The 24,150-nt window shown below is 47.1% G+C and overlaps 1 protein-coding gene across 1 annotated transcript in view; it reads left to right on the top strand.

The window, feature by feature from the left end:
* Nucleotides 1-3,902, top strand: part of TMEM154 (transmembrane protein 154) — a 41,084-nt gene extending 37,182 nt beyond the window's left edge. Inside the window, exon 7 of the mRNA XM_028521593.2 lies at nt 866-3,902. Coding sequence (XP_028377394.1) covers nt 866-881 — 16 coding nt within the window. The 3' untranslated portion in view covers nt 882-3,902. The remainder of the gene's footprint in view (nt 1-865) is intronic.
* Nucleotides 3,903-24,150: the final 20,248 nt, after the last annotated feature.

Genomic DNA, 24,150 nt, shown 5'->3' with positions numbered 1-24,150 from the left:
GGTTGCTCAGAGTCCTCTCTGGAAACACGTGCTGTTGCACTGGGCAGGAGAGCTCTGACGGAGGAGTGAGAAGAGCAGAGTCCATGGCGGACTAGACGTGCTTATGAGCTGAGGGGAGACCAGGTGGTGTTGATCATTATCATTCAGCCTCTTCCTTGGACACAGAGGTCCCTCCAGGCAGAGATGTGCTGGGAGTAAAGGCACACAAACTAAAAAGAGATGGCGAGGAGAGGTAGAGTGGCCTGCCTTCCAGGAGACGTGGGTGGTGGCACAGTCCAGCTGGGAAAAAGCTGCAGAGCCAGATTGTGGCAGAGCTAGCCAAGTTAGGAACAAAAGCACACATTAGCCAGCCAGCATGGTCGTGTCCAAACACCACGTCCATAATTTATGTCTACGCACACCCCGGGGTGCCTAATGACTAGATTCCAAATGACGCGGAGAAGGCATCTCCAGATCCTGTGGATATGAACAAAATGGGCTTTTGAAAACACGCCAAGATCACACACTCTTCAGGGAAAACAGCACATGGAAATTTTTTAGAAAGGGGGAAAAAGACAGTTTGGCATTTATTCATAGTGAATGGGATTAGATTTAATTAAAGGGGGGATCCCCGAGTCCATCTGGTTTGCTCCATGTCGGCGCTAGGGGAAGGTGTTAGGGCAATAGTCAGGGATTATTTCTTGGCCTTCGTGGATTTTCTTCTCAGGGGTCAAATGTAAAATCCAAACTGGCCTTTGCTTTGGAAGTTGTCAACTGGACGCTGTTGGCTTCCTGACTGTTTGTGTTCTCTCGATTGGCCTCTCTAGCGGAGTGACCAGCTCTCAGTGGCTTCTCGGAAACACACTCTTGTTCTGTTTTTTTACAGTGACAACGAATCCTAAAACTGAATGGGGCTCATGTGTTCCGAGAGAAGCAGCTCCGGAGGGAGCCTGCAGGGCCTGCCAACGGAGAATGAAGAGGATATAAATTTAATTAATTTCAAATCAACATAGACGCAAGAATCTCCCGCTGTTTCTTCCAACGCCCACTCCTCCTCACGCTGGCGTCACCTGTACTTGGAAGAATGTGCTTCTGAGAAGGCGGAGGAAGACGCCTGGCTGACGGCCATCGCCGAGGGTGGAGGCGCCGTAGGACCAGATACCTCGGCCTCGGCCTCGGCCAAGCTCTCGCTGACGCACTCCCGCAGCTGGGCTCTGATCTCCGCTCTGGGCGGCATCCCTGTTACCTCTCCGCTTCATTCCTCAGGGTTCACACCAGGAAGCTGTTTTATCTCTGGTTTCCTTCTGGGTCTCATTGTTACCTAATTAGCTTTGGGTAATGTCCTCTGATTAGTCAAGTGCTTTGATAGGTCACCTGCATCTGGCAGGACCTTTTCTCAAGGTGAGTCAAACAATGCCAACAAACGACAGACGTGTTTTACTGTGTATACCAGGCTAGAGGTTGACAAAGTCCTCTCCGCCGGCCAAGAAGACACAGGGAGAGCCCACAGTCCTGAGATGTTGTTGGGTGACGCGTAGACCCCCTTTGGCCAGATCCAGTCACTCCTGGGAACTTCTCAGAGGAAGAGGAATCTCCAATGAAAGAGCAAACGTTTCGGTCTCAGCCAAAATCAGCTACTTGTCCACATTTCCCCCAAGCTCGTTCTTGTTGTCACTCCAGCTCCCTGGCCTGCGTGTGGGTAGGGAGTGTGCGTAAGGGCGGGTCCTCTGTCAGCTGTGTGCTGCTTGTCTCTGAGATCTTTAAGGTCCCTGGAGACAGACAAAAGGGGAATAGGAAATACCTGTGCCCGTGGCGGACGTCACTCGCCACCTCAGAGGTCTTTCCTGCTAAGTTGGAACAAGCCTCGGATCCTCCTCCACGCGGCTCTCCGGCCGCCATCGGCCCATCAGAGCTGACATTCTGTGCGATGTCTGTGCGCTCTGTGTGGGCATCCTTGCGCTAGAGGCGGGGGCGCAGCGCGAGGGAGGGCCTGCTTCTCTCTCCCACTCACGCAAAACCGATCTCCACCTGATCCTTGGTGTTCAGACTCAGACCTTTAGAGCAGTCGAGCGAATGGGAGCCCCTCCGGTCCTCTATGACACCTGATGCTGTATTCCAGAAAAGAAACAGAGAATAAAAAGCTTTATTTATTTTACTCCTCGCATATCAACTGAAGGAAGAGGAGGTTTACCAAGCGTTTGCCGCTGAATTTTGGGTCTTGCGTTTGAAAGGCTGCCTTGAATGCGTAACACAAACCAGCCCTCCTCCCTTTCTGAATCCAGTGAACTAGGACTTGCCTTCTGAATGAAGCTCCTACTTCTGAACGCAGGGTCCCAAACCGGGGAGGCCGGTCCACACAGTGAAAGGCAGACCTGGGGTGGTTCGACCACTGTTGGTCTGCCGTCCCACACTGCACAGAGCTCGGCGAGGGGCACCTTCCTGATATCTAACTTCAACAGAGACCTCTGTCATATCTCTTTGGGACATCCTAATATGCCATTTTTGTTTCCAGTGCTGTGGTACATATTCATATTTACCTTGTGGTCCACAGGGACTCTCGGATGCCAAAATCGCCCCTTTCTGAGTCACCATTCGGCCCGCGTGGTTTCTCTGAGCATGTTCCTCATCAGCGCCGGGCTCTCAGAAGAGTCTCAGTTCTCTCTCTCTCTGGGTAGCTGAGATTCCAGCTGAACTCTTGGACCCGTAAACTCCACCCGGTCCAATCAAATAATGGACTTTAAAAGTTCTGGGACGTTTAAGAGTCTTGGAATCTCGTTTGATGAAGCAATATTTTAAAGGATAAAGTTGTCCTTACTCAGTATTTAAAATAATTTCAAATTCCACAGGGAGCCAAACTTCAGCAACAAGTCATTGAGTTTATAATGGAAAGACGCACTAACTTCTATAATTGTCCGCTGTACACGGCTCTTCTTAAAGTCATAGGTGATTCTGGCAAGACGCATGACATTGGTGTGGGTCGGCCCAGCTGAGGACCACTACCAGCGCCCTGCGGGTGTATGACTGTTCCAATCCGTTGGCATCATAGATTCATGATACTTAAAACATTAAAAAAAACCCAAAGTTAATGTTATGTTTCATATTGTTAGTAAAAAAATCTCATTGATTTGCCCAAATTAGGTAGCCAGTCAGAGCAAAACCTGACTTTAGAATACTTAAAAAATATATATTTTGTTGCATTTTTGTACACTTTAAGCACACCAGGTTAACAACATTGCCTAGTTGAACCCCTCGGGAAACTTGTTTTAATAAGTGTGTAAAAATAACTATCCTCACTCAGTGACGTGACTTCTCTCCCCGGGAAGGCCACCATCGGCCGAACAGGAGCACACAGCTTGGGTCGGCCGTGACACCCAGGGGGTGACAGATGCTTGTATGGACACCCTTATAGCTCTAGCAATGCAGATAGTTTCTTTAAAAAATATTTTGTCCATTTTTCATTTTGTATGTTTCAACAATTCATTGTTACCAGCTCTGAGAGAAGGCGCCATGTCGAGTGAACATAAAATGTAGATGCTCATTTCAACCTCTGTCAGAATTAGTGCCGATTCTGAATATGGTGAAGGGATGAGACACGGTTTCATGCTGGGAAGACTCCGCTAAAGTTCTCAGCGTGGGTAAAAGATTGAAATTTAAAATTTAAAAAATTTACACATGATACTTTTTCACACTCAGAAGACACTCGGGATAAATTCTGGGGTTTCCATTTAATATTTCTATTAGGCAGTCCAGAGTAGCTTCTCTCATACAGTATTATTTTTTATCTTACAATAAGCAGAAGAGTCACTGTATATTAGTTGGAGCAGAATTATTCAAATTGGTTATTAATAATTTCAGAACCCAAGCAACCAATTATTATTATTATTATTATTATTATTATCTCTGTGACCTTGCCTGATACTGCCTTGTCTAGCACCAAAATTTTATCCTTCTGGGGGTGGTTATTTGTAGATAACTGGTGGGGGTTTTTTTTTTGCCATGTTACCTTTTCTAAATAATATGTTATGTTCATGAGAGAGAAATCCATACAGTTATATAAAATAAAATTTTTTTACCAACCCTGTAGATTTCAGCTCTTTTTGAAATGATCATTTAAGAAGTTAAATTTCTAAACCAAAGTGCTTACCATCACATGAATACTCCAGTTTCATGTTCTGCTCCAGTTCTGTACAAAATTAGAACCATAACATTGAACTGTTGAAGACAACCAAAGGGGGACGTGTTCCTTTTGCAGTGGAACTGCAGGCCCAGGGGGCTCGGTTCATCATGACTGCTGCGCTCACCTCACAGTGTCATCACTGGCCTTTGGTGCTTCGTAACTGAGCAGTTGGGCCCTCTACAAAAAGCATGTTCTTCACACCTCTCACTTGTTTGGTCGGCGTCGATGGACTGAACGAATGGGACGCGGATACTACAAACAGTGAGCGACGTGTGAAGATCAGTGAGTGGGATCACTGTATTACTGACTTAGGTGAACCCCTGAAATTATAAATAACATCAGGAACGTGTGAAAATTCTGCAAGTTGAACAAATGCCAGCTTTCAGAAAGAGTAGAGATTGTAGTTAATCAACAAGTTAAAAACTGATCTAGTAGATCAGGAGTAAGTTAGTATGTGTGCATCTTGCTTTTAAAGTTAAGTGAGAATAGTGCTGGCTGGTGTGGCTCAGTGGACTGAGTGCTGGCCTGTGAACCGAAAGTTCGCCAGTTCGATTCCCAGTCAGGGCACATGCCTGGGTTGCGGGCTGGGTCTTCAGTTGGGGTCCTGCAAGAGGCAGCTGATTGATGTTTCTCTCCCTCTCTCTCTCCCTTCCACTCTCTCTAAAAAATAAATCAATAAAATCTTTAAAGTTAAGCAAGAATAATGTAAAAAACAAACTTCACTGTGTTAGACTCTCTCATTGAACCAGCAATGTAAAGTATTTCCTCAGGAGATCAGTAAGATCATCACATGTCATGTTTATCTTGGCTTCTATCCCAGCAACATATAGATTCTACTTTGTAAGCCTTGTATCAGAAATGGTCCCATTGCTACTGATAAGAACTGATTTGCCAAACTATGAAAGTTTTAAAATTGATTGACAGTTTTAGATTTTTTTCTCCTAACTTGCATGCTGAAAATAATATATATACATTATTTTTCCTTTATGACTTGGGGCTTTATTAGTGTCAGGTGTACATGTAGATGTATGTATAATTTATTCTGTTCTTAGTGGCATGCTTTTTAATAATAACTAAATAAGTGTATACATGTTTGTATGCTAAATTATTCATTCAGGAGTGATAGACTGAAAAATATTCCTAGATTTAATTAAATAATAGCCTTAATGGAAAAATAGGGACAACTGTAATTGGACAATTAAAAAAAAGCAAAGCACTATGAGATAGGAGGAAAAATACTGATAATGTGTATCAGTATTTAGAACAAATGTTTATTTGAAGGAAGGTAAGACATTTGTTTACTAAAATGCTGATTGCTAAGAGTAAAGGAGTGAATTTTGCATCCTTTGAAAGGAAAGGACAATTTTTTGAACCTCTCTGACTGAGAAAAAGAAGGACCGTTGCCTTCATAACTGCTCTCTGTGACCCATTTACCCCTGAAAAACAACAAAACAATGTCAACTCAAAAAGTCCTTATGGAATTGGACCTGTTTTATGACCAAACTGTCCACACTAGAAATTAATGGGATTCCCTGCATATCTAAAAGATATCATTACACATTCTTGTCTTTTTTCTTTCTTACAAAATATTTTCCAGTTGAGGAATGAAATTTTAATAATCTATGGCAATGTAATTAAAAATACTTTTAGTAAAAAATAGGAAATTCTTAGTGATCAAGCCTCCTTTTTCTGATTGCTCACTGTTCTTCCTGCCTTTGGTGGTAATTTCATTTTCCACACCTTGGCGTTGTAACAGTGAGAGCAAGGCAGCCTGGCAGGTGCACTGCATGCAGATACTATGAAGACTCCCTTGAATAATGGTGTGCTCTCGCAGGTCACAGAAACCAGTCAGCACACTGACAAACAACGGGCAGAAGGATTGCTCCTCGTGTGCCAACTGGAGAACAACCTGGTAAATTTTGGCATTGACATACCTCTTGAGCCTGCGGCAGTGTGTACGTCCCTTCCTGTTTCCCCTGGAGCAGCTACGTGACTAAGGTGCTGGGTCAGGTCAGCCTGGAGCCCACAGCAGACAGTCCCACGGAGTGGAGGGAACGATGCCAAGTGAGAACAGTGAGCTCGATCAGCATTTATTATGTGTACCAGACGCTCTATGAGCCTCTGGTACTAGAGACGCAAAATTGAATTGTTTTACACAAGGCCGGCTTTTTCTCGCACATGGAAGAGCACAGAGGTCAGCTGGTGTAGCAGCTCTGGGGTCACCTGGGACCTGGGTCTCGGCTACGCCCTCCCCTCCTTCATTAGTGCAGAGCTGCCTTCTTCAGGGCGGCCACATGACCAAGATGTTCTTTGGCTCCAGGGTGATATTCACGAGAAAGGGAGAGAGGGAGCCGGTGTGGGGGTGAGCGTCCCAACTGGGTCAGCCACCCGCCTGATGAAGCAACTCGGCCTACATCTCACTGGCCAGCCTATCTGCAAGTCAGCGCGGAACTGTGGTTTCCCTGGTTTGGTGCCTTGTCACACACATCAGTAAAGTTTCTGTTTCTCAGAGCTGTGAAAAATTATTAGGTACCTGATGAGGTAGCTATTGTGGCCCAAAGGTGCTAAGCGTTTAACATATGTCATCTCATTTTAACCCTCAGAATATACTTTAAAAGTAGGTTTAGAGAACTGATAAACTTGTCCCATGCCTCCCCAATTCCAAAACACTTATGTTCATATTTTTAAAGATTTTATTTATTTATGTTTTAGAGAGAGGGGAAGGGAGGGAGAAAGAGAGGGAGAGAAACTTTGATGAGAGAAACATCAATCGGTTGCCTGTTGCACACCCCCAACTGGGGGCCAAATACGCAGCCCAGGCATGAATCCTGACCGGAAATTGAACCGGTGACCTTTCGGCTTCTGGGATGATGCCCACCCAACTGAGCCACATCAGTCAGGGCCAAAGCACATGCTTTTAAATTGCCATGCTACAGTGCCTCCCCAGTAGTAAATAATAGGAAAATATTCGTGAAGGTGGGCACAGCCTGAGATAAGAAGTAGAAGAAGCTACAGGATGGCGGTGAAGGCCGGACCCCAAGGACAGTGGGAATGGTATGGCATGCTGAGAAAAAAGCCAGGGCTTGGAATGGGGTCAATAAGGAAAACTCCAGTTTCTGGACCTAGGCACCAGCAAGGGTTTGGTTACTGGGCAAAAAATTGCATTCCCATTTACTGGAGCTGGAGTTGACAGAACAGTAGCTGTGCTCTTTAAGCAGCTGTGCTCTGCAATGGAGAGACATGCCCAGATACGCTCAAGGATAGGTGTTTAGTGCTAGAATTTGAAAGATTTTTTTTTTCAATTTAAGAACACTAATTTGTATTTTTTAAATTTAGTTTTTATTGTTGACACAATTACAGATGTCCTCCATTTCCCTTTTTTGCCCCCTCCTCTCAGTGCCCCCCCACCCTACACTTCATCACATTGCTGTCTGTGTCCATGGACTTTGCATATGTGCGTAGTTTAAAGTAGCCTGGAATCTCAGCCCTTTCACAGCCGTAGTCACTCTGCCTTTCCGAATAGCTGAGCCTAGCGCGTGTGTAGGGCTTGTGTGCAAGAGGAAAAGCAGCATTGTTTGGGATTCAGCCTGAGGTCAGGAGGCCCACCTCTGGATGCATTCATACTTCCCAAAAAAGAGTATTTGATTGGATTGGTGTTTGGGTCGTCTGTTGCTACCCAACACACCATCTCAAAATTTAGTAGCTGGATACAGCAACAATCATTTATTTTGCTCAGGATTCTGCCCTGTGGGTGGGGTCAAGTGGGAATGGCTCATCTCTCTTCCACATGGCATCAGCTGGGCAGCTCATTTGGGGCTGGCGGTCTGCTTTCAGATGGCTCACTCACATGCCCGGCAAGGTGCCGGCTGTCGGTTCAAAGCCCAGCAGGTCTATGGGCCAAGAACCTTCACTCCTATTACACAGCTCTCTCCGTGGCCTTCTTGGGCTTCCACACAGCATGGGAGCTGGGTTCCAAGAGCAAGTATCTCAAGAGAACAAAGCGGGAGTACATGACATTTTTGTAAGCTAGACAGAAGTCACATATGATCACCTCTGGCATACTCTGTTGTTTGAGAGAAACTCGAGGTGGAGAAGACACAAACGCAACCATTCAATGGAAGGGGCATCAGGATCACATTGTGAGGAGAGCAAGTGGGGTAGGAGATACATAATCAGCATCTTTGGAAAACATAATCTGCCAGAATGGGAGTGGCCCATGCAATATGGAGGCAATGCATTAGGCAGTCTCATGTCAAGTGTCCTTAGGAATATTTGGCCTCCCTTGAGTCCAGGGCCTGTGTGACTGCCTTCGACTTGGACGTACATCCCTGGTCCGATAGTTTTTGGTTGGTGGTAGAACTGGTTTCACCCACTACATGAGGCAGGATCCATGGCACGAACAGGTTGTGCACCTTGAGGACAGGGATGAAAAAGTCTTAGCATCTCTGTGTCCTGAACAGTGTTTGGCACTAGGAGATGCTCAGTAATCATAGGAAAACCAACTGCCTGCTCAGTTAAGGTCACTGTATTACTCTTACTCATGTACCTAATGAGTCTTCATGTTCACTGAAAAAAGGACCAGATAGAGAATTGTTCATTTTCCATCACCATTTTCTCCCCACTTCCCGGTATAATTATGTTTTTCTCACCTTCCATCTAATGGATTCTGATATCACCTATTATCCTCGATTGAAATGGTCCTATTGTACGTGCATTTTATTTTTAGCTACCTTAAATCCAATCTGGAAGGTCACAGAGAACCACGTCATTGAACTAACCAGCAGTGGAAGTGGAGAAGAGCAAGCGGTCTTGATCTGGAAGGTGAGGACCACCTGGGAGCCGCCCAGCCGTCCATAAACACCCTCCCAGCAGCGCTTTCTGACTCAGCCCCGAGCCTCCCTTCTGTGTTCTGTGGAGAGTCCATGGAGAAAAGAAATCCAAGATTTATTGATAAAAAGTGTAAATCGTCTACTCAAGATGATGATACAAGCACAGGAGGCAGATTGTTTCTTCTCTGGGCAGGAAATGTCTCCATCTCGTTACCAGTGGGGACTGCTGACCTTCTATCTCATGTGACCATGCCTTTCTGTGCGTAGCCCACCCTGGGCCTTTCCAGACGGGCCTCCCTAACACCCGACCTTCTGCCTTCAGGGATAGATAGATCTGGGGGTGCAGCCACATGAATTAATGTCAAGATTTGTGTTCTGAGTGGGGCTGGAGCATGAGCAAGGAGAGCCCAGAGGGTGGAGGGGGATGGCGGAACATGAGAAAACGTTTACAGGGAGTTCTCTGCTAAAGCAGGAGAAACCAAGATTAGCTGTGAGACCAAAGGGCAGGAGAGGAGTAACATCGAGATATTATACAGAGCAGAGGCAGGAGTTAGACAGGAGCAGACTAGAGTGTCGGGAGTGAGATGAGGAGGGGTCTGGTGATGTCCCCAGTGGCGCTGGGCTGTCCGAAGCCTGCCTTGATGGCCGCTGGAGGCACAGGGAAAGGGGGGCCGCCCGGCCTAAAGGTGGAAGCAGGGGAAGGACACCGGATAACCAACACCTGCTCTTTGTCAGAGTGGAGTCCATCCTCTCTGTCAAGTGGGGAACCCAGCCAGCTCCAGAGAGACTGCAGGAGTAACAGGGCCTGGGCTAGGCCTCACGCTTTCACAGCATCGGGGCACAGGTCCCGACTGCTGTCAGCGCTGTGGGGCTGGGGGGAGCTAACCAGGTCACCTGGGGTAGAGCGCAAGCCACCTCCATCTCTGGCCAGATCCTCAGGAGGCAACACGAGGCGTGGACAAGGCAAGGTCCCACACTTTCCCTTAAACAAGTAAAAAATATGTATATAGCCTAAATAAATATGCTTCTCCTAATTTTCTCTCCTGAGATGTAATATTGGTGTGTTTGTTTCAATAAGACACCTGGTTCCAGTGAGAACACGTCCAACTCAGACTGACCCAGACCAAGAGAAACGGATGAGCTCATGTAACCAGACTGGACAAGGGCGGGAAGTCGCTGCCCTCGGGGACAGCCAGACCAGGGACTCGAATTCAACAAGACCCCTTCCGTTTTTGTCTTTTCTTTGCTCTGAAACCATCTTTCTCCATGAGGCTGTAACTGTTGCAGCTAGCAGCTCCAGGGAGCTCATCTTTCTATCTTTGTCATCAGAGTAGAAGGGAATCTCTTTCCTTCAATCAGATTATGAAATGTCTCCCAGAAAGAATTAGATTAGGCAGTCTGGGTTTTATGTCTAACCCTGTGAACACAGGTATCAGGACTGCCGGAGATCGACATTGGTCTCTAGGGCCACAGGTGTGTGTGGGTGCGTGTGGTTGGCTGGCCAGGTGGGAGGGTGGAGGTTTGACAAGTTGATTGGTTGGTTGGCTGGTTGTGGGTAAGAGGATGGTGGCGGGGGCGGGGGCAGTGAGCAGTTTCTAGGGAATCAGTGTTATGACAAGATGCAGGGCACTTGAGACCAAGTCCACAATTATCCCCCACTGTGAACATTCCCTTTTTCACTCCAGTTACCCACATTCAGAGAGTCAGGACTCCAGGATGGGCCAGGTTCTCAGGATGGTGAATTTACTTATGCTTTTCATTTCCTTCTTGTGTATTTTTAATATTTTCTGAATGTTCCATAGTAAATATGTATTACCTTTGCACTATATGTTAAGTAATGGAGTGGGTGTGTTTTCATTAACCAATGCAGAAATATTAAGAACAAAACATCGGGGAAAATCTTAATTTTAGGTCTAATATTCTTGCAGCCCAAATGTCTTTTGAAACTTACTTGCAAAGCTGAATGAATATGCAGGGTCCAGCACAAATGACGCCTCTTTCTATATTACAAAGTCTTTTGTTACAAAATCATAAGCATGTCATTCTGTAACATAACAGCATCACACTCAAGCACACCACATAACATTTTAGGTGAAATGTTCAAATTAAAACTTTAAATTCTTACACCCATGTTATTACCCTACCAACCACACTCAGGCAGGCCTTACTTCTGCCGACCCCTGTATTTAGGTGTGTGTGACCAGGACCATTTCTTGTAGGAAGAAGGAAGGGTTCTGAAAAGAGAGGTAAGAAGCCCTTGAAAACTTGCCCCTTGGTGGGGAATATGCAGCATTTTTTCCTGCACACTTTCCTGTGACCCACCCTGGACTGGCCCATTTCCACTCTGGGTCTGTGGGAGAAGCAGGGCAGTTTCTGGCACCCTGTATTTACCTGGTGGCTCACGTCACCATTTAGGATGGGACCAGAGAGCATTAAGGCAGCTGTCAAGACCCCAAGAAGCTCGGTGAGAACAAGGCGTGATCAGAAAGATCTTCTCTCCCCATGAGGCACAATGTCTAAGCACTTGGGTTCTTTTCATTTTTTTTACTATAAGGGCTATTTAACATGGAAGAAGAATTTGAATAAAGAGCAAAAATATCCTCCATTTAGAATCCTCTTCCTTAGGCACTTCTGTAGTTGCCAATGTTTATACAATGAATATGTACATCTTTCAATGAGTAAAAAATTATTGAAAATCAAGTCCATTTACCCCCCCCCCCCCCCGACTCCCAGAGTGCTGTGGCGTCTCCATTACCTCTTTCTAAGAAAGGGAAAGTGAGCAGAGGGCTGGGAGTGGGCCTCAGTGTGCGGTCACACAGGGCAACTTCCTCAAGCCGCGCAGGGCGTGCAAGGTTCCCTGAAAGAGCAGAAGCACTGTCAGCTGCTGCTGGAAGGCTTAGAAGGGGCAGTGGGAGAGGAAGCCAGGCAGAAATCCTGAGCAGAGAAAATACGAGAAGGCTTCCCTGAAGATGCCACTGGGATCCATCCATTCCTTCAGCAAACGTTTGCTGAGTGCCTACTCTGCACCAGGAGTTAAAGACGCGAAGGGGAGGGTGGGGAGCATAGAAAAGCCCACAGCCCGACAGCCACACAGGCTGAGTTTGAGCACTGGCCATGCGCCCGTGGGCAGGGTGCCTAACCTCTCAGAAGATTTCTGGAAAAACCACATGTGATTCGGATCCGTGTGAATGCTCTGAGCCGTGCGTGGTAACAGCTGCAGAGTGCTGCATGTTATGGTCTCTGCCCGTAAGGAGTTCACACTTCAGAGGCAGAAACTGTACAAACTGGAGATCTGTAGAACACGATGAAGGACTTGAAGGTTCTTTTGGTTAAGACAGGGAATTGTTGGGAGGCTCCCCTGCGGAACAGCTTGTAGGAAATTATCCTGCCCAGGACTCGGGCCCGAGGTGCCATTGTGTAGGTCACTGGGTCACAGAGGCATATATGGGCCTTCTCAAGTGGTGAGAGTCCTGAGTGGGAATGGCCGGGTGATGATAAAGACTTTTACTGAGTACTTACTATGTAACAAGTACTTTTCTAAGTACTCACTTAACTCTCCAGGTAGGTATATTATTACCCCATGTTACAGATGAGGAAACTGAGGCATAGATAGATAAGGTAGTTTGTTCACTTATACAGGTAGTATGTGGTAGGGCTGGGATTTGAACCCAGGTAATCTGTTTCCAAAATCAGCCTTCACGTTGCCAGGGCCACCATGCAGATATGCCATTTTCATTGACCACAAAGAAATGGTGCAAATCCTGACCCTGGGTGTTATTTGCCCGCATATTTGAGTGTCGTTCATTTGTTCCTTCAGTTGAAACTTGCTGAGCTCCTTGCTGTAATTAGGGCACAGTGGGAGACCTGTCGGCCGCAGATAGGAAGCCAGGATCCTCCCATCAAGCTGTTTCGGGAGATAAGGCTTGTGTCCAAATGTAGAGGGTAACAAGCTCCTGGTGAGGATTAGTTGTAGGGCTCAGGGACACAGAGAAAGAAAGATGAATGGGTCGCAGAGAGTGGGCAAGACCTCGGGGAGAGAGGACTTGAGCAGAGTCGTAAAGGACAGGACCTTCTGACAAGTGGTGGCAGATCAAGAGGGTGGCATTCCAGGTCCTAGGGGACAGCATGAGGAAAGGATGAAGCACAGTGCAGTACAGCGTGGCTGGAGCCCAGGGTATGTGAGGGACAGTGGCTGGTGAGGGACAGTGGCTGGTGATGAAGGCTGCCCCGGAGGCCAGATGCCTTGAACTCTGGGTTGGAAAGTTGGATTTCACGTCGCAGGAAATAAGGAGCTCTTGAAGACTTTGGAAAGGAGGATTTGTAAGAGTGATCCCCTGTACATGCAGGGTGAGTTTCAGGAAGAGAAGCAGGTGATAGGGAATGAGAGAACAGCAGAGGGAATTACGAAGAGAATAGAAACAGGGAGACACTGCAGATATGATCAGGTCACTGCGCACCCTCCCATTGCCACTTAAAACCCTTCACTTTGCTTCCCATTGATCTTAAAGTGAAGCTGAAAGTCCTTAACAAGGTCTGAACCTGGTGCTTCAGCCAACAGCCTTCGGTCATGGACCAGACCCTGCCCCTTCCTTCCCGGGCTTCTCACACGCTGTTTCCCCCACCTGCAATGCTGCCCTGCAACCCCACTCTTTGCCACATTAGGCCTCCTCATCCTTCAGGTTTCAGCTCAGTCAAAGTCTTCCCCAGCCCCCATCACATGTCCATGGTCCCTTTCCTTTGCTGCACTTGCTGCCATTGCAACTTTCCATGTGTTTGTGTGATTATTAGCTAATGCTGGTCTTGATTATAAGCATCATGAGAACAGGTAAATGCCTTCCCTCAACTGTAAGCATCAGGAGAACAGAGAAACATCTGTTTGGCTTACCCCTGTAGCCTCAGCACCAAGTATCTTTTGAGATACCGTGGCCTCAAAATGTTAGATCACTGGATGGTGAACCTATAGGCTTGGTAACTGATGGAACAAGAGGAATGAAAGTTAACACCAGGCTTTTGAACACTAGCAACAGAAAAGTGATATTGCCATTAATGGCAACAGGGAATATAGGTGAAATGGTTTTCCAGGGTGATTGTGAATCTAGTATATTGTCTGTACTGATTGGCAGGTGCCAGCAGGTCATCAATTTGTCCTGCAGTTTGTGACAAATTTAACACTACAATTTAAGGGGACTATTACAGCTAAAGAAAGAATGAAGAGTTTGTAGGCTGATATCAGTGAGAATTGGTTTGCTTGGATATAGCATTACAAAAAAACAACCTACACAGACTTGAATTGAAAGGTCTCCCCCCCACCTCGCCACCCTCTCTTTCCCCTAAAAGAAGTCTGGAGGCAGGAAGCCCAGGGCCGGTGTAGTGGCTCCATGGGCATCTGAGAGCTGTGTTCTTCTGCACCACCATTCTCAGCGTGTGGATTCTTCCTCAGAGCCACCTTTGGCCCCAGATGGCTGCTGGGCTGGTCATCAATCTGTCTGTCTAGAAGCAGGAAGGAAGAAGGGGCAGGAAAGAAGCAGGAAGCAGGAAGGAAGAAATGGACTCCCCTGGAAACCTGATCCACTTACACCAATGTCATTGGCTAAAACTTAGGAAGGAATGCATCTTGCTTTAAGTAAAAACCAGAAAATGTAGCCTTTTTGATAGGTGCATTGCTACCTTGAAGAAAAGTCAAAGATTCTCGTACTAAGGGTAATGTATATCAGGTGAGCAAGGGCTGATTCTACCACAGGAAGCAACAGCCCCAATGAGGTCATGAGAGAAATGTGAAGTTTCATCAATGTTTCCCCAAATGTGAGGAATGAGCACCCCGTAACAGATATGGGGAATGTTAAAGCCGCAAGGAATTCTAGTAACCACCTTGTCCATCTGCTATATTTTGCTGACGAAGAGACTTGAGCCAGAAGAGAGATGGCCAATGTCACACAACAAATGAGTGGCAGAACACGGTCCAGGAGCAGGTTTCCTGGATGAAGTGATGGGACAGAGGGAGGGGTTTCCATCAGCCCCATCTGAACACGCCTGCATAAGGGCTGACTTTACGCAACATGATGGTGATTCAAAGGACCGGCTGGCATGGAGCAGAGCTGGGTTCGAATCCTAGCTGTGTGACCCGGGGCAAGTCACCCAGCTTCCCTGACCCTCAGCTCCTCATCTGTGTGCTGGGGTAATGGCACGAAGTAGGTACTTCATAGATGGTCGCTATTATTATTGCTGTTCTTAGAAAACAACAAACATTTTCAGAATCACTACTGTATGAACCAGTGAAGGAACAAAACATAAACGAATGAAATTAAGACAGCTTTCCATCTCAGATGGTTTAGCTGTTTGTTTGCTAAACGATATAAAGTTGGACAGGCAGCTTCTTAACATGTCCCAGCTTTCAAGTCTATCACTCCAGCTTTTGCGTTTTCCGTACTAGCACATGTGCTTCTTTGGACTCCCTGCGGCCTGTCCGCCAAACCCGGCCACTCTCCTCCGTGACGCCTGGTCCCCTTGTCCCCACACCAATTCCCTGAAGGACTAGCTAGCCCGTCTCCCACCATTCCTTGATTTCATTTTCCTTTTCTCATCCTCACATATCCCCTCTCTCATTAGTTCACTTTCTCAACTTCCTCTCCTCTTCATCAGGCAACACATTTTGATTGTTTGCATAAAACTGAGCTTAGTGTTGTACAATAGTTTAAAAAGACAATAGGCAGACTCTGACCTTGAATTACTTACAATGTGGTGACAAATGCCTGAGTCACAAAGACGTTTTCCAAGACGATCTGTATTTTGAGGTGAAACACAGGCAGCTGTGCTGCAATATGTTTTCTCCCCTCGCCCTTTATCGCTGACAGTTTCCCAACTGTCATTATGTAACCTTTGCTACTTAGTGTAGCTTTGTGTTTTATTAGTAATTGTCGTGGAATTTGAAAGGCTGGGAAATGGTTATAGTTATGGTCTTTCTTTCCTGTCTTAAAAAATTTTTCATCAATTTAATATCAATACTCAAGGTGAAATAGCACTAAATTACCAATGAAACATGCAAAATCTGTAAGTACTGTAAGCAAGGTCGTCATTAAAATTTATTTTCATGGGGCATATGTTGGATGCTAGTTTCACTTGGAAATGCAGAGTTTGTGTCTGTTGTACAACGTGGCACTAAGGCCAGAATGAGACACCAGCTGGAGAGGAAAGAGAACTCGGCGTTGGCTCGCTTGGGAAGGTCTCTCTGCAGTGAGAAAACTCCTGCCTTTCCTCTCCTGGGGGCTCTGCTTCTACCACCAACCCGCTGGATGACTTCGGAAAAGTTGCTTCACTTCCCCGGGGCTCAGTTTCCCCATCTGCAAAATAAAGACACTAGATTCAATCATTTCCAGGTCAACAGCTTTCACACCAGGTATGTGGGGAAAGCATCTGCATGCACAGCTTCTTACCAGTTGGAAGCCCTGGGTCACCACAGGGAGAGGGTTTGGTCCGGGCGGAGCAGTTTTGACGTGCACCCAGACCCCTGCCAAGCTGGGAGTCTGAGGGCCACACCTCACACCCACTGCAAACTCTCAACCAGCTGCAGATGCTGAGTCTTCCTCTGAAGCATATTGCAAGTAAGTTCTCAGAGAAAGAGGAAGAAAAAGAATAAAAGAGAACCCTGTTACCTGTGAGAAAAGACGTTCGAAGGGAAACGCTGTGGTTCCTAGGGCTGGGCTCTTGGCACGGACCTCTTCTGCCCGAGTCCCGGGCGCTCCCATCTGTACTGCGAGCTGGGGGCGTCTGATCCCAGGCCGCCGCCTGTGTTGCCCACCTGTTCCCTAGGAATGAGGGCCTTATCGCCTGCAGTGTGGGAGTGCTCCTGCGGCAGCGTCTGCTTGGACAGGCTGGGTGCTTTACCTGCCCCTGCGCGTGGTGAGGCCGTGGGACTGGATGAGATGCCAACACAAGGGAGTCCGGATGGCCACCTCCGGGTGCTGGAGGAGGAAGACTGCTTAGTCCCCACCTGTGGGGAAACCCACACATGTCTCCCTCCGCACCCAGGTGAAATTACCTTCAAGGACCCCTCCCTTCATCGTGGATCTGAAAGCGGGGGAGGGAGATGCTCAATTTCCCCTGACCAGGCCTTATTATCGATAATTCAGGTGTGGGGGGCGGCATGTACGATTGGTTTGGCATTTATATCAGGGACTGCTTAGCACAGTCAATGGCTAAAACTTCCTTTGTGCCAGACAAGATCCTGAGTAATTTACCTGCACTGACTCATTTAAACCTCAGAGAGAGGTGTTTGGTGGTACTGATTTCCAGAAATCCCTGCAAGGCACAAGGAGGTTAAGCGAGTTGCTGAGGGTCATGTATCTAGTGAGCAGTCAGACTCTGCAGCCCAGGTTTTTAACCGCTTGGCCCTAGTGCCTCTCGCATGTTTTGCGGAGGCTCGGTTCTCCCTGACCTGAGGCCGGCAACCCCAAAGAGCCACCCCTCTCCCAGCCCTCCCATCGGCCTCTTTGTTCCTCGAGGCACGGGCTGTGCGGAGGGACCACCAAACGAAGAGGAGTGAGCGAGCTGGAGCGGAAGGGAGCACAGTCAATATTCAGAAAAACCTCAGGAGACCGGAGTGCTTGGTGGGCCGAGAACACACAGGGAGGGCTCAGCAGGGAAGACCCGTCCCTCCCGGGCCCTGCTGTAACCCCACACACCACTCACTCCCAGGGAAGCAGGGGCCGCCACCAGCCCCCTCCACCCTGCCCCCTAATTTTCAAGATGAAGGTCCTAGAGCATTTTCCTTTGAGGGTTGTACTTTTCCCCCTGCAAAGGAACTATGCTCCTCTTATTCCTCAAGTGATTAGATGAAAGAGATAAAACGCCTCTTGCATATAAAGTTTCCTCCTGCAGGAGCTGAGTGGAAGGCAGAGAATCGCTGTCACGATGAGTCACTGCCTGGATTTGGAACAAACACACCTACGGAGATACACAGGGCGTAGACTCAGTAAATAACCAGCCAACCGGCGCTTCTGAAGCCAGTGACTGCCCCTGATTCGTTTTCCTAATTTTTTTTCCTCCTCGTCTTTCACGGCTCTGGAGCTGTCGTAAGCAGCACCCTGCTCATTCTCTCCATTAAAATACAGAGCCCGGCTTCCTCTTCCACCTTCTGAGTCCCAGGAGCCTGGCTCCGTGCAGAGGGGAGAAATGCAGGCAGGGCTAAAGAGGAACATATAAAAAATAAATGAGCCATTCATAAAAATGAATATTATTACCAAAAGGAGCGTCTGCCAACATCGCCACGTATATCTTAACTCAGCTGCTGAGCTCTGTAACAACACGGAATTAAGTCAGTGCATCATCTTTTTAGTGGTTGCTCAGTTGATTTACTATTAATGTTAAACAACCAATTGGGAAATGAGCGCATCTCTTTGCCATAATGATGATGAGGCTTCGCCTGGTACTATTTGTTCTTTTTTTAATCACGTAAGCTTGAAAGTTGGTAAAAATAAAATTAGCAGGGCTTAGTACAGCTCTCCAAAGAAACAGGATATTTGGGTGGGCGTGGGGGAAACTGCTGAACTTAACCAGCTATATAAAGTCGTCTGCACACATTCTAAACACTGACTTCAGTCTCCTCTAACTTAGCATATTTTTTCCCCGAGAATTGGAACTGCCAAGAAGTTGTGCCTTTTTGCTGTCTGCATGAGCAACTGCAGATGGCTTCTTTCCCTTCACACTGGAAGACATGCGTATCGGATGCCTGTCCTTTGCTCTGGGGCCCACGGTCCCTCTAGGTGACAAGCCTCACAATGACAGCATGTCCCGGGAAGTGACAGGCGGTCCCGGGACCACCTGAACTCCTTATCTCTTGCTGGGTGTTTTGCTGGATCGCCTGAGTCCTTTTGTTCCTTGCTTCTCACGGCTGTGCTCCTGCGCCTCGTGAAAGTGGCGACTCTGAAGGAAAGCAACTGATCCCCCCATGCGGCTTGTGGCGGTCGGTGTCTTTCCTTTGCAGCCACACCTTGTGACTCTCTCCAGGCTACAGGCCTGTGTCTGTCCCCTGCGGTTCCGAGAACAATCTGCAGCCAGCGCTGACAGGAAGGGCCATTATGGTCGCTGATGTTCTCACCATCTGGAATGGTTACAGTTGTCAGGATCTGAGATGACTCACTGTGCTGAGCAATCATTTCTCTAATGGCAGCGCTAATCAGGAGGGATGAGGCCGTTGCTAAGTGCCGCTGTGTGAAGAAAATACCCGGCCAGATGAAAGCAAGGGCCGTTGATTTGCTTTGGCTCATTGGAAATGAAAGTGGCTTCGAATGTCATCTTTGGTTCCGTCTAATAACAGGCCATCCTTCAGGGCAGGAGCCGGCACCTTGGGGCACTGTCAGGAGCACTGGCTGTGTCTGTGGGCAGAGGACCTGCCCCGGGCTCTCTGTCCTTCTCTGTGGCCAGCTGTGCCCTGAGGAGCCTGGACAAGTCTCTGGTTGAGGCTTAGCAGTTCGGTGTGGAAAGAGGAAGCACAAGCAGCTGTGAACCCTGTGCTTTTGCAACCCTTCCCTCCAGCGCTTACCCTGGGGCTGTTCTATGCAAAACCCAAGCTGGCCAAAGGCGCCCCACCCCAGAGTCCGTCCCTGGAGGGTCTGACAGCTGGAGGTCTGAGTAACCACCAAGCTCATCGTGAACCCTAACTGCTGCCTGCAGAAGGGGCCCTGACAGCTCCTTGATTCTAGACTTCCAGCCTCCAGGACTGTGAGAGAAGAAACCTCTGTTGCTTTGCCCCACTCTGTTTGTGGCAACTTGTTATGGCAGTCCTAGGAACTAATTCAGCGGGGGACCAGCTGACCTTGTGTGTCACAAGAGGAAAACACCAGACGAGAGCCAAACAGATGCCCCTGATGGCTAGAAGTTTTCATCGGCAGCTCTGTGAGTTGCCGCACCATGTATCCTTAGAGTCTGTGCTTCAGGTCCCTGTATTGTAAAACATGCAGAGTTTTCACTCCGTGCTGGGGTCAATGCATTAGAATCCACTCCTTCTGTGGCCATCAGGGAGTCCCAAGTCCAAGCCGAAAGCTCACCCTTGCCCTTTGCCATGTGGTGGCCACATCATCCTTTTTTCTGATCCTCTTCCCAGCCTTCTTTTTCTCCTTGGCCTTGCCTTACACAGCTGCTCGCCCATTTCACCAGTGACCCTAACAATCTTGTAAGGAAATCCAGCAGCATCCTTTATCCTAAGACAAAAGCTGACACACATGTAGCATTCACATCTGACCAAATGAACTCATTTATTCCTCCCAACCGACTGGTTACTGTCCCCCTTTCACAGACAATGACATCAAGGCCCTGGGAGGCTAACTTGCCCAAGGTCAACAACAAGTAATGGACAAGACTGAGACAGAAGCTCACAAAGTCTGGCTCAGGACTAACTGCCTTGCACAACTGTGCGCGCTGCCTACAAAGCTGGCAACAGAGGAAAAAGCACCACTGGGCTGGCAGCTAGGTGCCACCCCCTGCCTCCCATTGCTCACCTTCCCTTTGGGACTCTCCCACTTGAGACTGGAGCGCCTCCTCCTCACGCACCCACCCAGGCAAGGACTCACGACTCTAATTCTCCACCGCACAACCACGACGGGGCTGGCGTTCATAAAGCAGTCCTAAACAAGAACTGCAGGGAGTGACAAGGGGCCACAACACCCACCTGGCTCCCGGGATGTGCCTTGCCCCCTTACCCTGTTCCCAGGCTGTCTCCACAGTGGAGGCCGTCTTAGTCCCTCCCCCCACAGGGAGAGGGGCAGAAAATCCTGTCTAAATGTTGGCTCAAATGCATGAGGGGACCATGAAGAGAAGGGGTCGCCCTTCTTGTCTGCCTGCTCTGCCCTCCCACTCCCCTCCAGAGGTCCAGCCTCCTTCCCTGAGAAGGACCACATACACAGACACATACACCCCAAAGTGGGAATTTCCTCCCTCCACCTGCATGGATGTGGTCTTCCGCTAGGATCTCAACAAGACCGCTACCTCCGAATACAACACAATGAACCTGGTATCACACCTTGTGCCCTGCAGGCCCGGGAACTAAAGAGGGGAATGTCCCCTTTTCTCTCTACAATGAAGTGGAGAGTTTCTTATCTCTGTTAGCCTCGGAGTTACTGCTATAACCATTAAAGAAGTGAATCAGACAAAAGGAACGGAATTTCCTGAGGAGTACAAGGAATATTTATTTCTTGTTAAGTGCATTCATTGCCACGTGAAAACACTGTGGCCTCAGTGGACTCGCAGTGGTATCCAATTAACCGACAACACTTAGCAATGAACCTGACCGTGACACTGCAGTAAAAAGTTAACACCTGGCTTCCAGGAAGCGGCCCTGAGCCTGTGTGCTTTATTTTATCTGCTCCTCACTGCCAAAAACTGGCGTCTGATTTCTGCCTGTGCCAATGACTCCAGCCGTTAACTCAAGGCTAGGGTGTGGCGTGTTAGAAAATTATTTCAGATGTAGTGACATTTCAGTGCTGCTGGCTGAAGGCTGCGCACACCCAAGAAGTGAAAGCGTGGTTTTGGCTTTGGGGACAGTCTGCAGTGCACTTTCTTAAACCACTGCTTGAGGACAAGAAGTCCCCGCCTCTTCTGCCCCAGTTAAAACCTATTTCCGATTTTGAAGTAAACGCAAGTTTATGTTATGTGCTGAAAACGTTATCTATTTTTTGAGCCATGTCTGATTCAAAATAGCAACCTGCTATAGTGATTATGGTGTTTTAGAGTCAAGTTCTTCCAAAGACAGATATGATGTTCCCAGTGTTATTATGTTGAAATATTAAACATTAAAAGCTCCAATTTACCAAAGAGCTCAAAGTCTGGGCTACTATGAAAAAGCAGCTGAGTATAAGGCAGGCTCTGGTAGAATCTGAAAGGATGCTCAGAAAATGTAGGTTATTGATTTTCTGAATTAAGACGCAGGAAGGAAACAATGATTCAACTTATTTTTAAAGACAAAGGGGCAAAAGAGGTCTGTGGGTAAGTTTGCAAACATTCGTCAGCCCCCGAAGGGACCCCTTTTAGCCCTGTGGAGTGTTCACGTCTGGCCTCTCGGACACCCAGGCTAAGTGCAGGGCCACAGGCTATTTCCGAAGGCGGACCCGAGGTGAGCACCGCAGCGAACCAGACGAGGGCCTCTTCGCCGTTATTAGAACCCCTTGCACGTAACTTCCATCCAGCTCATTTAAAATTGGAGGTGTTTCGCATTTTTTGCAATTTTTAAAAAAAACCTTAGGGTTGACCGGTCGCACTAACCACGGCGACCACACTCCTGTCCAGTTTCAACAGGAAGGCAGAAGTCGAGTATTCACACCATCCATTCTTATGTGCTTGCCTTCTCTCTCTCTTCTTTGTTGTGTTTTATTGCTAATTAAATTTCTCATAACCTTGTGTCTACTAAGCTAAGAACCAGAAGGTCTGGATCTGAAGCTTCGCTCTGCTATTGTGTAGTCGTTTGAATGCAGGGTTGTCATTTAGACTCCTTGTTTTCTCATTTGTAATATGGAATTCATGAACCAAAGAATTAAAAAAAAATTTTTATTGTTGTTCAGTTACAGTTGTCCCCATTTCACCCCCATTGCTCTCCCCTGCCCTGCCCCCCCCATTCAATCCTTCCCTACATTGTCCTTGTCCGTGGGTCCTTTATACATGTTCTTTGACCTTTCCTGAATTTTTAATTTGTTGAGAGCTTAGATGCTTTTCAATACAGCAAAATATTTTTTCTCTTTCTCTCTCTCTCTTTTTTTTTTTTGCAGATGAAGAAGCGGAAGGTCAGAGAGGTTAAATGAATTGCCAGAAACTACCACCTCACAGGACTGAGAATAAAAATGAGGTAATATGCAAAGGGTATTATAATAATAATTTATTTAATACTCTGAATTATAGTTGCCTTTGGCAAATTATTGAGTCAGATAAAGCCTGTTTTCCTGCCTTCCCTTTCAGCCCCCTACTCACCCCTGAGGACCATTGAAATTTGCAGCCATTGTTTGCCAGGAGGGATGGGTGATGCAGTCCCTGTGTGTCTTCTGCGCCTTCTGACACTACACCTAAGCGCAGCTGTATTGGTACACCTCAGGAAATCTACTATAAGAAGTACTGTTAGTGAGGCAACTTTTAGAAGTCTGAACGTGGCATGCTGGCAGCTTCTCAGGCTTGGCCTTTTATTACTTCTACAAAATCTTGAACATAAAAGATTAGTACGCAGTAAGACAGTGCCTGGAGAAAAATGGACAATATGTTGGCAACTTAGAAGACGATTTCTGAGTATAAAAATCATTCTTTCTTCTTCCTTCCTAAAAGCCTGATCATTTGGAAGTCACGCCGGTATGAAACAAAGTTAATTTAGAAAATGTATATAAATGAAATATGATTAATTTTCACATACCTTCATTTCAATGTACTTTGGTTATTTGGGTTCAAAAATGTTGGCCTAATTCTGAAAGCAGATCTAGAACTGCACCTGGGTTCAAGGCCACAAGCAAGAGTCCCATTGCCAGGGGCTCAGGGCAGGGCTTGGACTTAACAGCATTAGAATTATTTGGAAACTTCTTTAAAATGGAGAATTTCCAGGTCATCACAATAGATATTTCTATCTATGAATTTTAATTGAAGTGGAATGGAGCTTGTATTATTTTTAATTTTCAGGCTTGTCAGTATCTACCAATGGGATGCATGGGTGATGTGCCCAGGTACTCTTTGCAAAGTATTCAGTTGTTTCAGGTGTAAAGTAGAGACAGTTTATAGCAAAAGTTCAGTGGAAGTCAAAATCCCAGCAAGGAATAGTTAGCACACTCGAATGGGGTAGTTCAGAGAAGGATTAGTAAAGAGAAGAGTTGCAAAAGCGTGGATGGTTATAGGAAAACTCACGAGGGATGGTGCGGGACCCCAACTCTAGCAATGGTAGGGAGTCGCTACCACCTAAGTCCAAAAGGCCAAGAAAAAGGAGAGGTTATTGGAACAAATAGAGGGTAGCCTATGAGAAGGGCCCCCTGACAGGATCTATGTATGGCCTTGAAAGAGGATGTAGACATTGCATAACAGCATTATTCACAATAGCCAAAAGGTGAAAACAAGCCAAATACCCATCAACAGATGAACAGATTAAAAAAAAGTGGCATATACACACAATGGAATATTATTCAGCCTTAAAAAGGAATGAAATTCTGATAC

This window comes from Phyllostomus discolor, chromosome 8, assembly GCF_004126475.2.
Source record: "Phyllostomus discolor isolate MPI-MPIP mPhyDis1 chromosome 8, mPhyDis1.pri.v3, whole genome shotgun sequence".
Taxonomy (NCBI): Eukaryota; Metazoa; Chordata; class Mammalia; order Chiroptera; family Phyllostomidae; genus Phyllostomus; species Phyllostomus discolor.
This window is presented reverse-complemented; position numbering and strand designations above follow the sequence as displayed.